This window comes from Anticarsia gemmatalis, chromosome 2 (genome assembly GCF_050436995.1).
Source record: "Anticarsia gemmatalis isolate Benzon Research Colony breed Stoneville strain chromosome 2, ilAntGemm2 primary, whole genome shotgun sequence".
NCBI lineage: Eukaryota > Metazoa > Arthropoda > Insecta > Lepidoptera > Erebidae > Anticarsia > Anticarsia gemmatalis.
In genome coordinates, this window is record NC_134746.1 from 3,171,320 (window position 1) to 3,187,788 (window position 16,469).

General features: G+C 35.1%; 1 protein-coding gene across 1 annotated transcript; it reads left to right on the forward strand.

The window, feature by feature from the left end:
- The first annotated feature begins 1,686 nt into the window (after positions 1–1,686).
- Got1 (Glutamate oxaloacetate transaminase 1) lies at positions 1,687–15,839 on the forward strand. Its single transcript, XM_076124685.1, has 10 exons — positions 1,687–1,963; positions 2,369–2,476; positions 6,817–6,890; positions 8,110–8,218; positions 10,749–10,966; positions 11,454–11,604; positions 12,000–12,165; positions 12,573–12,644; positions 13,184–13,399; positions 15,698–15,839. Exons 1-10 carry the CDS (start codon positions 1,852–1,854, stop codon positions 15,717–15,719), a joined length of 1,248 nt encoding a protein of 415 aa, XP_075980800.1. The 5' UTR covers positions 1,687–1,851; the 3' UTR covers positions 15,720–15,839.
- The last annotated feature ends 630 nt before the right edge of the window (positions 15,840–16,469 follow it).

The following is a 16,469-nucleotide window of genomic DNA, read 5'->3' on the forward strand; positions in this document are numbered from 1 at the left end:
GGACTGATAGCAAAGATTTTATAATAAAAACCCAATTCAACTCCAGGTTCTGCCTGACAGCTGACAGATCTTAGAAGTTACAGACTGAAGTGACAAATGACAATACTTTAGTACCAGAGACTACTTTCTTGTCTTTGGTTCTGATTTGAAGCCGTGGCTGGTGCCCTTGCTTGCCTTTGTAGGTACGGTACCTAAAAAGGTTTTTTGAAATCCAGCTTATGTGCCAAGGAGTAGTGCTGGCCATGGATTTATATTAATTTTAAAGAAAAAAGTCTTACGTCAAAGCATTGTCAGGCGTATAAAAATATTGTTTTCCATACATATCGCAATTTTGCATAATATTTATAGAAAATGACTCCAGAACCGAAAGAAATTGGACACCAGCCTAAGTTTTCGAAATCTATTGTAGGTTTATTCAAGAAAGGTTGCTGGCATATACCAGAAATCATGGGTGCCTCCCTCATGGGACTTATTGGCATTGGATTAGCTACTGTAGGCTGCTACAATTACATGATAAATGATGGTGATCGCCGAGAGTATAAACATGTTCATATTATATTGCGTCCGGGTGATCCAAGAGAATGTAAACTCGTAAATCCTGTCTGCACTGAGTTTAAATGTTAAAATATCAGCCAACTCGCCTATAATATTATGTATTTATTGAATAAAATAATAATCATACTACTGACCTTTTATTAATATGAACTTTTCTATATATATAGAGTAACGAAGGGGATCGAAATTCTTATAATATATGATCATATCATAGCCTCTCGAGCGCCCAACGTCAAAATTCAAATATACCGTTAAGCGTCCGGGCCAAAAATGGCGCGCGAAATTGAATTGGCGGTTGGCGTTTAAGCGCCGATTCCGTCATATTTTGATACTAACACCCTAGTCATACCTTATATATTTGAAATCTACATAAAATTTGCTATATATTAAAAAAATAAACCACAAATAATATTTGATAGTGGTGGTACAATAGTCGGTTTAATCTGAATATTGTGTGCTTTAGGCATGTGTTTGAAAAAAGTCTAAAAAATATTTTTAGGCATAAAAAATAATATGGCGGAAGGTCTTATCGTGTAGTTAATGAATAATGACATTAAAATCCAACTGTAAAATATACTCAAATCTTTAAAATTAGTTAAAAAAAGTATTTACAATATTGGTCATAAAGGAACATGTCGTTGGGTCGGATGTTGTTTAAGGTGCTCTCTGGCCTATATCAACCACTTATTCAAGTGTGTGCATTCGATCGTCGTCTCGTTTCATCAGCTTCAATGTCAAATATGTTTGAAAGGGATAAACATAGTTTTAGCATTTCGTTTTTACGTTTTTTTAATGTAAGATCGTTTTGCCGTACCACGGTGGCGGGGCGCTTGACGGGGGTAGCATATTTAACCGTGACACGGTGGCCGGGCGCTTGAGAGGATAGGCAATGCGCCTGTTGTGTTAATATGTACGTGAGGACGTTTTATACTCAATATTTCAGTTATATAATCATAGGTCGCACGACGAATTTAGCAGTGAACTGATATATTTTAAACAAGCCGTCAAATCAATACCTGTAGCATCATTAATTTAGCAAAATACTTAATCAAGTTTGTTAACGTTTTCAAATGAAATAACAAAACGCTTTAATAAACGTCGAATTGACAAAAATGACGTTGACATTCGTGTCATTGAGAAAGGTCAACTCTGCGAAGTCACAAAAAACGCCGCGATTCTGATTATAATTGATATCGCTATTTGAATTGCACAAACTACATACGGCGTGCTCGCTCGCTAGTGACTTGTTGTCTGTTCTCCTGTCTGACTGGTCGCGTGTTAAATAAATTTGCAAAAATGGCTTCCCGGTTCCAAGATGTACAACAAGGACCTCCGATCGAGGTTTTCCAGATGAATAAAATGTTTACAGAAGACCCGGACCAAAATAAAATAAACTTGAGTGTTGGAGGTAACTTTTTATGTCATATTCATAATTTTTCATTTTACGTAAATAGTTTTTTTTACTTAGTTTATTTTGTCACCTTTTAACCTTATTATGCAATCCGTATGATGTTTATTACAGTTATTATGATACACATTGTTATTACGCATAGTTTAAACGATGATCAGGTGATTGCGCTATGTGTTAAAAGAGCAGTGTGGTTATTGAACAATGATGTAAAGATAGAACTCAAAGAAGTTTCTTCTTGATATAAACTATCCCTAAAGTGTGTTAATTTAACTAACTTATCAACTCTTAAATAAAAATATCACATTTAAAATGTTTGCTATGGAAAAAATATATGAATAGATTGAATTATTATTTTGTAAAAATGTTTTGTCATATATTACAAGTGTACTTGTTTTGTTTCAGCATACAGAGATGAGCAAGGGAAACCATGGGTACTGCCGGTAGTCAGGAAGATGGAGAAGCAAATGGCTGCTGATGAGACACTCTTGCATGAATACCTGCCAGTACTTGGTAAGTAATCATATTATCCTGCTATTCTTAAAAGGATTTTGTTAATGTAAAGCATTATTAAAAGATATTTTAAACAAAGATGATGGATGAAGAATTTTATTGCCTAGAACTTAGGATAAGTAAGGATGATTCTTTGTATTTTAATATTCTTTAACTATCTGTATTGCTGGTGTAAACTACAATGCATCACTTAAAAGGTGAATGAAATTATCTTCACTTGATTTTCGAACCTTAATATTGATTATGTAAGAAAATAAACTATGGTACAATATGGTGTGGTATAACTTTTGGACCAAGAATCTGGAGAAATCTTTAATTACTGTATTTTTCTTTCAATTAATAGACTATCTTTTTCCTCTTTATCAAAACACATCTTATTTCTAACCATATTATTTTGCAATCTATATTTTCCTTCTTTGAAACATTTTACTCTTGGATGTAAAAGTAAGTATTTTTGTAATACATTTCTTCATTAGTATGAAGTATTGGTAATAAAAGTGTTAATAAGTGTTATCAGCTGTTATATGCCCCTATCTAAAATTAAGCTATCAACATTACACAATACTGGTTGATAACAGGCTGTAAAGAACCATTCTTTAGTCTGTTTTCATTAAAGGTTTTTTTTTCTTTTTTTAATTCCTCATAAATTGATATATATGTTTTTCAATTAGTGTGATAAACTGCCATATTGTTACTGGCAAAAGTAAACATTTCTTAATAATTTTAAACAAACCTCAAGATGCTCATTTAAAATATTTAAAATAATAAGAGATTTATTTATCACAATATTTTTTTTCGATAATCGTAATATTATACTTGGTCCAATCTTGCCGCCGATAAGGTGATTTGGAAGAAAAGAGGAGAGGCCTTTGCCCAGCTGTGGGTCATTCATCATGGCTAAGTCAATAAAATCGTAATTCTTAATACTTACATACTTCAATTGGTTCATATTTATACTTATTAGCTATAAAGATTAATATTAAGAAAGGCTAGGCTTGATAGATAGTTAAAAAGATAATTACAATTTATATGTCAAAACAAATGAACACTTCAGCATATAAATTTAACAAAAATTATCTGTTATCTAAATTATTCCATAGATACAAAAAAAGGATGATGAAACTTTTCGATTTCGCGCGTATTTTTATTGTGTAATTCACATGTCATATGGTGCCGGTCGGAGGTGACGACATAATTCATGAAACACGCATGGCGTTAAATTTGTTTTTATCAGAGTCTTGACGTCACTCGGTTTAATCAACGGAAATAAACACTTCTGTTTTCAAAAACATCTGTGAACAAATATTATCTATTATTGATACTAATTAAGTGATACGAAAGTTAATCTTTTATACTTTTATGGCTAACGTGCGGAGCAGATTTTGATAATGATAAAATGTTTTAATAGATGGTGATCGTCGCCTAATAATCACACCTTATATTGAAACTATCAGCGATTTCTAATCATTTAATCTTAGCGGTAATTCACGGATAAACTATAATTACAAAAAGTTATATAATTATATTTCGCGTTCGAAATTATCACTAGCTAAGAAATCTTGTCCTGTCTTTAATCGAGCCTTTAGTTTAAAATCGTTTTAAAAAAACGGCTGCAATGCTGTATTATTGAAGGTCAGTGCAAACCGAGGCACTCGCTCATAATCACGTTAATTAGTTATTCTCTGAGTAATATTAGATAACATTATGCGACGAGATAAATATTGTTTCATGACTACTGAATAAGTACCGGTTATCGTATCTATCAGGGAGAATTTTGACAGTCGTATTCATACTGTTGATGTCACTTTATCTCTTGGATAGGATACCCAACACTTATATAAACCGTGCAACGGGCCCCTCAAAGAGTTTCAAATATAAAGATTAAAAAGGTTAAAAAAGATTCCAAATTGACGAATGATCGACGCGAAATGAATACGCGTAGTTAAGTATGTTCGTGATTTTGTTCGTTGATATACATCTAGTTATCTGTTAGTATATTATCAGTTTGGTACATAGAGGTAAGCTAGCTCTATCTACCGTTTGCATAACGTTTTATAGTAAACATTATGCTCTCTATGGAGACTAACTAATTGGCAAATTAATTGCATACACTATCAGTAGCTAAACTCAGCTAAAGTAACGGAAATACTGAGTATCTTTATTAAATCTTTACTTTAGGATAGCTAGTTAGTAGTTAAGAATCTGCGATAACACTTATTTCGGCTCTAATATTAAGATGTTACAACGTGGTTTAAATTTCAAGTAAGATACCTTTTTATTTATTACTCGACGCTTCAATTAGTAGTAATTAAACCGGGAAACAGTCATATATCAATCCCTTTCTAAAGATATTATATAGAAACCGCCAACTAGACTACGAATATTCGGTCTACCTCTTGCTACCTTACTTTCGAAGTTCAAGGGTAATACGAATCAAGTTTGACCACATTACATCACAATGTCATTGACCCCCACTTAGTACAAGACGCAATAGAATAAACAGCAATAAACGGTTACAGTAGCGCACGCAAAAAATATCGCATAACTTATGTAGGCGTTAAACGACCGAAATAGTGTTTCACTGTTGTTGTACTGAACATACAACACAACTAAAGATTGTGTAATTTATCTTGTTATGAATATGCACGGTACAATATATTAGGTCGGGGAAAAAGTATTTTCGCATTATAGTATGTATGAACTGGTAATAAAATCTCTTTGGCTTCAAGAATCACAAATGAGTACACGGTTCATTTGGTTTCTTTCAGTGAGCTCGTGAGGTACCCAAATATCGAGCTTTTTTGTGTAGAGAAAAGATTTTATTACAAGTTCATATATGTATGAACTACTTACCTATAATGCGATACGACTTTTCCCCGACCTAATATTTTGCGAGTTAAGGAGATTAATGTGTCGCGTTTAGTTTAATGTACGCATTTTTTTATGTATTGTCTTAATATGGATATATTATTATTTATATAAATTCAAAGAATTTTTGTTTTAGGGATTGTAAATTGTATAGGTACTAGGTACTTAGCAAAACATACACGCACGGCCGGTACCCAATTATGTAGTACGTACACACATATGCACATACATATATTACACATAGGAGACAAAGGCACACAGGCATGTACGTACAATTTTATTGTACACATAAGCACACACCTCCAAATTCCGATAAAGTTGATATTTCGTTGATCTTAATAGGTACTTAGGTAGGTATTCGTTCTTCGTAGGCGCTAATTTCTAACTAGAGGCCGCCCGCGACTTCGTCCGCGTGGAAACACTTCCTGTGTAAATCCCGATCCCTCGGGAACTCCGGGATAATAGTAGATTTTGTGTTATTCTGGGTCTTCAGCTACCTATATACCAAATTTCATCGTAATCGGTTCAATAGTATTTTCGTGAAATAGTAACAAACATCCATATAATACATTCTCACAAACTTTTGCATTTATAATATTAGTAGGATAGATACATAGGTACAGGAATTTCTATATCTACTACACAGCACTCACAGCTTCAAAATGTATTTACCTAGAATATCTAGACAATATTCTATCTTTAGCACTGTGTTTAGTGAAGTCGTGATGTTTTTGCGATGAATAATACCAATTACACAAGTAATTGTGTTCTGGTAAATAATGTAATTGATATTGAAAGTCTCACCGGCCGTGACCGATTGAGACGAACGGGTTATCTGCTGGGTAGAGAAAGGTGAAATATTTATTGATATCAAATTGATTACTTATTTCCATTACATAATATTATTGTTACTATGTTATTAAGTACCGAAACGTTTAAATATTTTTATATTTAAATCCTAAACTGCATGTTTTCCGCGGTGTATAACGTGGTCACCTCGCCGCAATAGCTGAAGGGCAGTGTGTGGTGGATTTGAAACTCCACCCGGGAAAAATATATGTGTGATGAGCACGAGTATCTGTTCTGTCTGAGCCTGGTTCTTACTTTATCTTAATAAGTATGTGTTTAGAAGTATAGAAATATATTTATTTACAGTTATTGTGTACTACAGTACAATGTCTGCTTATTTCGAATCAAAAGAACGTGTGTGATTTGTCCAATGATATATATTTTATTACTATTACAGAATTACATCCATAAGGAAACAAAACGAGTAAGGGATTCTCAAATCAATTTAGAACAGTTTACAGATCTGTTAGCCAAAAACGACGATACTTTCTCTAATCAAATAACCCCGAAAAGACGATGCGGGCGATTACAAATTAAAGTAAATGTTACACGACGCCCTAAAATAACGCTTAAGTTAAGAGAACCTAATTTAAAATATATTTAACCCTGTGTTTTTATCGCAGGTCTGGACCAGTTCACAGCTGCGGCTACCTCCATGTTGCTGGGTGCTGACAACCCCGCAATAAGCGCTGGACGTGTAAGTGCTTTAACCGATCCTTCGTTTTACACCCTCTATGATATTGGTCCTTCAGTCATGAAGCAGAGCAGCAAGAGAGCATTTTTATTTGTTTTTATTAACCCATTACTGTCCCACTGCTGGGCAAGGGTCTCCTCCTAAACGAGGTAGTGGTTAGGTCTTGAGTCCGCCGTGCTGGCCAAGTGCGGATTTTGACTTTCAATAAATTTTATAAACATATGTATTCAAAAAAATTTAGTCATGCAGGGTTTCATCACGATGTTTTTCTTCACCGTTAGAGCAAGTGATCAGTATAGAGAAGATTAAGTTATTTTAATCTACAGTTATTAAAATCATATAACTAAATTATAATTGGTTGTTTTCATAGAATAAACATTCTATAAAAACAATAGACTGAAGACTGACGACATTACGGGGGAAGCAGACAATTTCACAAATATTTGTGAGGTTTAAGTCCCCACGACTCATGAATTATTCAAATAAAGCAATTAAATTTGTCCATAAGACTATTTCTATATTTTGCGTCAAACAGCTTGTTTATGAAATTAGCCAGTTTCACACATACTCATCTAACTATTCTAACTGGACGCATCCGGCGCGCCCCTGTTGCGAGCACTTGCGTAGATCATTCACGTGACACCTACAGACTATAAATACTATATGCATATAGTATTCTCTATGAAATTTATGTATTTGAGCTGTCTGTGCATTATATAAATAGATTGACATTTTACAGTGCTGAAACGATTTGTGGAATAATGAGTTTCTTTGACTCACTTTTCCTTTGCTCAACGCTATGAAGGCAGATTTTTATAAACCACTAGGTCGATCAGTAAACTACAATACTAAAAAGTAAGGAGCAGGTTCTTGTCTTACCTTAAAGATAGCACTCCTCTTTTCGAGTTCTGCCCTTGGCGGCAGCTAACAATATTACCTAGTTCAATGTTTACCAAACGAGCGAATAAGCTTATTCGCGCTGTATGTCACATGATGCAAGCACGAAGACAGGAGCGATCCTATTCAGGGATATAATAGTCGTCGTGGTAAATCGCTGTCGGAACCTTGTCGGTGCCGTTCTGGCCTCTCATGATGTGCCATTACCGCCGGTCTTAAAAAGTAAAAAAAAAGTATGAGCACAGTCATTCTTTTATGAATTCTTGTATTTTACTAAAATTATATTTATTTCTTATTTATTATTATTCTATATTCTTGTGTGCAGGCATTCGGAGTACAGACCCTGTCAGGTACAGGTGGTCTCCGCGTGGGAGCTGAGTTCCTCAACAAACACCTGGGTTACACCAGCTTCTATTACTCCACACCTACATGGGGTATGTTGTATAATACTTAGTCATTTTCACAGCATATGAACAAATATCAGATAACATTCTATGACAGTAAGTATATGACATAACAAAATTCCATCTGATATGCTTTAACATTCCTTACAATTGATTCTATCGTTATCGTGTTTAATAAAACTCAGTATCATATTATATCATCAAGTAAGGATTAAAAATAATTGTTGTTTATACATAAGCTTCAACATATATTATAGTCTCTTTAAATAGATTACAAATGAAGTGGACTATAAATCCTTTTATACATTTAAATCTAATAATACACTCTTATATAGGATAACACAATAAGCACCTTTTCATATAAATATCTAACATTATAGGAGTGTTTTCTCATACGGGCAACAAACGTGCACCATACGTATACGTGTACGGACACATACACTGCTCGAAATCTTTTGTGTTTAGAGTAAAAAGAGTAGGAAGACAGTGCAGTGGTTTAGGTCGCCACACCGATACCACTGTGTCGGGAGGACGTGGGTTCTATTCCCACACTATTTGTACGATCCACAAATAATTGTTTCGTGTCTGGTTGTGCTTTGTGTCCGTTGTTTGTATATTTGTAAAAGTTCCCGCGACCCAAGAGCAATTCTTAGTGCGGGAGTTATCTTAAAAAAAAAAACAACTTCGCAAGCTTAATAAAAGACTGGCCTAACTCAAAAAACTAGATTTGTAAAAAACTGTTAAAAACGTTTTCGAAATCATAGTAATAATTGTGAAAACGCATGAGAGTGAAAGAGACTGATATAGTAGGAACTCAGTCTAGGAACGAGATATCGCAAAAAATCCGAAGTCTTTTGTTTGCTTAACTCATTTTGGACCAAAACCGTAATTAAATAAATAAATATTATAAATATTATTTGACAACTCAGCTTCTACTATGGTAACCAAATAACTGATAAACATACTTTTATACTTCTAAATACATACTTATATAGATAAATTGAAAACCAGGCTCAGAACAAATACTCGTGCTCATGACACGAAGATTTGTCCCGGTAGGATTCGAACCCACCACAGATATTATTAATTGGTCAGTTTATTATTGAACGTGCGACATATCGTCTCGATGGCATATTAGTCGCGTAGCCTAATGTACAAGCATTTGAAAACAATGTTTCTTTAATTAAGGAATGTTAATAGGGAGAGCTTAAGGTTTATAAATCTATTTAAATCTGTATATCTGAAAGTAAACACGATGAAAAGGCTCTTATAACCTGAAAGATGAGTACTTTACGCTATTCAAAAGAAACTCTTATAGTAGAGATTACGAATGTATAATCTTAGCACACAAAAAGCAGAGTCACTATGTTCGACTCAAGTGGTACACTTCAACAAGACAACGATTATCATTACATATTATTATCTATTCGCTTGCGTCACCTAAGCGAAAATCTATACTAATATTATGAAGCTGAAGAGTTTGTTTGTTTGTTTGAACACGCTTATCTCAGGAACTACTAGTTCGAGATGAAAAAATATTTTTGTGTTGAATCGACCATTTATTGAGGAAGGTTTTAGGCTATATAACATCACGCTACGGCCATTAGGAGCGGAGTAGCAACAAAAAAATGTTACAAAAACGGGGAAAATTATGTTTGGAAACATTTTTCGTTGCTACTCCGCTCCTAGTGTTTGTAGCATAATGTTATATAGCCTCAATAAACAGGCTATCCAACAGTAAAATTATTAATTCGCACCAGCAGTTCCTGAGATTAGCGTGCTCAAACAAACAAACTCTACAATATTATAATATTAAGTATAGATTAGATAAAGCTTTATTATCACTCATTGTATTGTAATAATGATGTTATCGATATCGTTCGATTATAATATATATGCTTAGTAACGCACGCTGTTTGTAAGGGAGGATGATTTGTAAAATTTGTCAGCGATTGATGAATTTATTTGCGATCTTTCTGTTACATGGTTATCTTGAGATAGTAATGTCTATTTTTAGTTCAGTAGATTTGAATGTGGATAAGGAGCTAGATATGGTAGCAACTTGTAATTGATCTACCCCCATGGCAATTGGAGATAGGCAAGTTATAAGTGCTATAAAAAAGTTGCGAAATAAAATACTGTTTTGAAAAAGGGGATGCTAAGATACTTATAACAACTATGTAACTGCCACTGTTAGGCGGTAGTTAGTATGACTGCTCGCCACGTGATTTTTGATTACCGGGTCGGGTTAATTGCTAATAGTTACCCCGCGTTTTTAAATTGTCCCGGTATATGACATTAGGGTCGGTCATTATTACCTACATGGGACATATGGGATGGATCGTAGTAAATGCAGATGTATTTTGTACACCTTCGGGTTTAACATGCGAGGGCTTAACATGTTTGTAACTTTTAACGATTTTAAACATTCGCGATTCGTACACATAATTATAACGTAAACTTAAACGCTATTGAAAATGAAACATTAGAATACCTGATTTGTTTACCCGACTATCGAATTACATCGACCGTGACTGAAACTTCAATCGTTTTTTTCTAGAAAACCACCACCTAGTGTTCGTGAACTCGGGCTTCACGAGCCCGCACAGCTACCGCTACTGGAACCCCAAGACGCGCGCGATAGACTTCGACGGGTTCATCGAGGACCTGAGGAGCGCGCCCGCCAACTCCGTGATCCTGCTGCACGCGTGCGCACACAACCCCACCGGCATCGACCCCACGCATGAACAGTGGGAGAAGATCGCCGATGTTATGGAGGTGAGAATTGTTTATAGAATGTTCTTCAGACTACCTACCTATCAACACGTGAATAAGGCGCTGCAGTACATCCTCCTTAAACAAGACGCCTTTAACGTTTATTATCAAGCCTGTATAGATATGGTTGTCTTTCCTTTTCTTTTTGCTAAATTGTGGCTACTGGCGAAATAGAATATGGCTAAAGCCTTTGATTATGAAAAGTTCCAGTATAACGGCTAACTATACGAACTCTATTTCGTCTAATTTCGTATAAAAGTAATCAAAATAATACTTAATTGAAAATATTATTTAGCTTGACTAAAGTTATAATCCAAAGGAAAATTCATTATTCAATCGGATTTGACCCTATATAGAAAATCACCGGTATAGTTAAATTCATCAATAAAGAAAGACTGATACAAACACTGACAGAATGATGACGGATTGAAAAGAATAAAATGAAATACTGCAGAAACTCATTCCACTTGTTAATCCCTGTGTATTGTAGGAGGGCAAGTTGTTCCCGTTCTTCGACAGCGCGTACCAAGGGTTCGCGTCGGGCGACCTGGACCGCGACGCGTGGGCCGTCAGGTACTTCGTCAAGAGAGGCTTCGAACTCGTCTGCGCGCAGTCCTTCGCCAAGAACTTCGGACTTTACAGTCAGTATTCCTTTATAAACTTCTCAATAATTTGTAATAGGTGTTATACAACTTGTAGAAAGTTGTTTTGTTTTGATATTGTTTTATATTTTAATGAATTAATTGAATTAAGTTTTGGAGTTCAGATCTTTGGACAGTATTGAAGATACATAGATAAAAATATATGTAAGAGACAAACAATATTGAAGATTTACTTGAATCTATACATGATAACCAATGTTCCTAATTTTTTTAGACAAAGCAAAAACTTTACACTTTATTTTTTAAGGTTTAGTTTTTAAGTTCAAGCAAATATTCTACACTTGGTTCTTTAAAGTTTACATATTAAATTCGTAACTCTCTTCTAATATAAATTCGCCTGGAATGTTACTAATATTTTTGCTCTACTCATCTAGACGAGCGTGTGGGCAACCTGACCATCGTGTTGAACGACGCCTCCCTGGTAGCGCCGGTGAAGTCCCAGCTCACGTGGATCGTTCGCGGCATGTACTCCAACCCGCCCGCGCACGGCGCCCGCGTCGTCGCCAACGTGCTCTCCGACAAGATGCTCTTCGATCTATGGTACGTATGAACGTATACGTGTACAGATGAACACGTGCACGCTAAATCGACTAGAACATTGTACAACTCGTACGAATCAACTGTGCACTTCGCTGGAATGCAATCCCTTACCCTCTACTCGCGCGGCGCCCCGCATTCGCCGCAAGCGCGCATTAGCCACCGTAGGTACCGTCCAAATGACGTCACAGCGCGAGGTGCACAGTTAATTCGTACGGGTTGTACCTATTTATTATTTTGTTTTGTTTTAAACGTATTCGACGACTAAATGCTCGTCGATTGTTTAATACTACTGTGTACTTTACACTAAATTTAATATTTCTAATTTGAATGTTACTTACTTAAAAATAAGTACTACTTTTAAGTCAAATAATAAACTTGGATCTAACTTAATGATTATGTTTGTACAGGAGGGAACACATCAGGACCATGGCCTCCAGAGTCATCAGTATGAGGGAATCACTCAGAGCTGAACTTATCAAGTAAGTTTATTTTATACATTAATATACTAATAATAAAGTGTGTATTATAAAGACGACATCGTCAGTCAATAGAAACATGAAGTAAAATCAACCAGCTTCGCTTGATATATAGTAAGACATGGTCCGGGTTACAAACTATATGCAAAACTCATTTAAACGTAAGCCGTTCAATAGTTTTTGCGTGAAAGATTAACAAACATAATGTATGTTTGATTTGTTCTTTTCTTTTTAAAGACAGCTCCCGCACTAAGAATTGCTCTTGTGTCGCGGGAACTTTTACAAGCATACAAACAACGGACACAAAGCACAACCAGATCCGAAACAATTATTTGCGGATCGCACAAATAATTGCTCCGTGTGGGAATCGAACCCACGACCTCCCGACTCAATGGTATCGGCGTGGCGACCTATACCACTGCGCCACGGAGACAGTTTCTCTTTCACGCAAAAACTATTGATCTTCCACACAGACTTTCACTTATAGTATTAGTAGGATAAGTCGAGAAACTTTAACAATCTAACCTATTATTTTGTTCCAGACTAAACACCCCCGGAAACTGGGACCACATCGTCAACCAAATTGGTTTATTCTCCTACACCGGTTTGACTCAGAAACAATCAGAATACCTAGTACAGCAGTACCATATATACTTGCTAAAGTCTGGCCGTATCAACGTGTGTGGGCTTAACCCTTCCAACGTACAATACTTGGCACGAGCCATCAACGACGCCGTCTCCAAGTTCCCTGCTGAAGAGTAAATGATAATTTGTTTTATTTCTATTTAGTGATTGGGCTGTGTAGGTATACTATACTAGTATACTGTATGGTATACTAGCTGTATAACGTGGCTTTGTTTACGTTTTCTCGTAATTTCAAAGTATATAAAACTTGGTGAATATATTATGTTACTTTATGTTATTGGTTTGAATCAGACCAGTCTTTTCTGAGATTATAGCTTTTGCAATTCGTAGTACAAAGATTTACGCTATTGATTCCTTATATGCTTACATATGACCCATTTGCGTTCAGTTTCACGCAACGTACATATTTGCCGTCGTTTAGGGCTTATAATCGCGTGTACAACAATATGACACTCGATACAGCCCAATCACTAATATATTCATAGTAGCGTTATATTATATGTAATATTATTTAGTTAATGCAAATCTTTGTATCCATTAGTAGACAAATATTCAGCAAGAATGCCATACATATTGAGCAACGTTGTCCAAGAACATAAAATAACATGTCGCCCAACATGTTCATTAACATTGCACAACATGTAACGTGTTGACGAGCATGTTCGGCAGCATCGTCAAATATGTTATCGAACATGTTGAGCAACGTTGCCCAATATATAACATGTTGTCCGACGTGTTTGTATTCAAGAAAGGGCATGGGCAAATAGACTAATGGATGAACATTCAGTGGTAAAGTTGAAAGTATTGGCAGTTTGTATTTGAAAAGAGATTATTTAGTTTGTGTCAGTAGATCTGACGGTCACGCTATTTGTGGTTCAAAACATTTTACTTAAATAACATTTAACTTAGAAGGGAGTGTTTCTATTATATGGTTGATAATAGCAATTTAAATGCCTAAAAGTTAGGTTATCGTCTAACTACTAATTACTTATGGCTGGGGATTTTAAAATTGAAAATGTTACCAACCTTTTGCAAAGACTAGATTTCTTTAATCATAAGTAATTAGTGTGAACTGAGCTAGTTAGGTAAAATGTTTTGAAATGCACTATCATACTATATGCACAGTTGATAAAAGTATCGTATAGTATAGTTTAAATATATTATAAATACATATTATATCTATAATAGACAGAATTTTATGAAGTTGAAATTATTTTGAACAGATTATAAAAAGAGATTAGTACAGAATACGCACTTGAGTTAAGTAATGCGTAGCATTTTGATATGTTTAAGTAAAACTTTATTCATTTACAAGGCTATGAGATCAAAAAACTAATTATTTTAATTTTTTACTTATTTTTTTATGAGAACATTTTTTTAAAGTAATTTTTAATTTACAGAATATTTTACCCATGAAATTATGGTCAAGAATTTGGATTTTTAAACAAGAAAGTTGCATGAAGTAACTTTTTAAACGGCTAAACAAGATATAAAAAAAATAATCCCTGAAAAGAACATGCATGAGGTGGCGACCTCTGGCGATGTTTTAACAAACTAATTTACATTTTTTTGTAAATAATGGGGTTATATATTTTACATAAATCTAATCACTTGCTCAAAGCGGACACCAATTATGTATTAAAAGAGCAATATAATGCGTGTATATAAAAATATTTTTATACAATTTTTCATGAATCCAAATATAATTAATTTGGCTGTGAATTCATTTTGAAATTGGGTATTTTAAACAGACATTTATAAGCGTATACACTGCCGGATTCTAATCGTTTGTTTTTTTAATGGAATTTTGAACGACGCTTACGGGCTGCGCTGATAGTAAACCTAAGCAAATTTTACGGTCTAAGGCTTGCTACACGTTTATTCGGTTCGCCATTAATCGGCCTAGCCGGGTCGCGAAACCGAATGTAACATTATTATACTCTTGTCATTCACTCGATTATGTTTTCGGAGGGCTTCAATGTTGTCTTGTCCTTTGTGTCGTGGGAAAAGGGACGCGATTGAATGTAGCAGTACCATAGTCCACTTGGATCCGCTAGTGGGCGTCCCGTGCATTGACCTTTATTGTAGTGCGAGATTATGTGTTTTCTGACTTATATCAACACTCACTGGGTAAGGAGAGTTAAAATCTATATATAAGAATACCTTAACGGGTTAAGTAAGCTGCTATAGTCCGCGCATCCCGTAAGCGTATTTAAAAATCTACTCTAATTTTATGGCCGAAGTCACAAAGCTTGTTATATTAAATCCAGTATTAAGCTTTTAGTTCACAAGAACAGTAACACATCAATGCCTTTACTATTTATTATGTAGAATTATAATTTTGTTGCAATTACATTATCTCAGATTGTTACCAGTCGTTTTATTGAGACCGAGTTCCGTTTCTTTTTCAGCGATCCACGGGCCAAATTATAAGGGGGCAGGCGATGCCGCGGTATGTGTTGATATTATCGGTGGTGGGAGTAAATGTACATAATGTCTGCAAGTTAATTGTAATTGTTATTTTTGATATACATTATACACCTTTGATTACAACACATGCCGTTTCTATGACTATTTTACCTGATATTATAAATTAATCTTTGACAAGTATTTTTTCGAACTTGTTGCATTTGTCTAAAGCATATCAGTAGCATTACTGCTACTGGGAAATTTCTTTAAACTCGTTAGAACTTTGTCCAAATCGAGAATTGAACACATTACTATTTTTGTTGTTCACGAAAAGGTATTTTGCGTTCATTTTCACGTCGTCTTCGGGGTACTATAAAGTGATGTGTCTTATGAGGTAAATAAAGCGTAACAAGTTTATATTACATAACATTTTATTAAAATAAAGTTGTATATAATGGAGTCTACACACCAAACCCGCCGACCCGCCGACACGGCCCGGCGGCTTGGTGCCGGCGACTTTGCTTCAAGAATCATGTCGGCGACTCGTACCCGCGCGTGCAAGTCGGCGGCATGGCCGGCGACTTGCGTACGCGCACGCTCAGTTGCCCGCCGAAACTCCAGCGATAGTGACGTGTTTGTGTTTTTTTTGCGATTTTCTGCAATAATGGAATGGGACGAAGAAACCACTCTAAAGTTAATAAATTTGTATCATATAAAGGAATTATTATGGAATCCAAAACACTTGCATCACAAATGTAGACCTAAACGTTTTGA

What these genes read in the sequence shown, in the direction of transcription:
- Got1 (XM_076124685.1), top strand. Translation starts at nt 1,852, where the DNA reads ATGGCTTCCCGGTTCCAAGATGTACAACAAGGACCTCCGATCGAGGTT. An exon ending in AATAAACTTGAGTGTTGGAG is followed by an intron (nt 1,964 to 2,368) that starts GTAACTTTTTAT and finishes GTTTTGTTTCAG; the next exon opens with CATACAGAGATGAGCAAGGG. An exon ending in CTCAGAGCTGAACTTATCAA is followed by an intron (nt 12,645 to 13,183) that starts GTAAGTTTATTT and finishes ATTTTGTTCCAG; the next exon opens with ACTAAACACCCCCGGAAACT.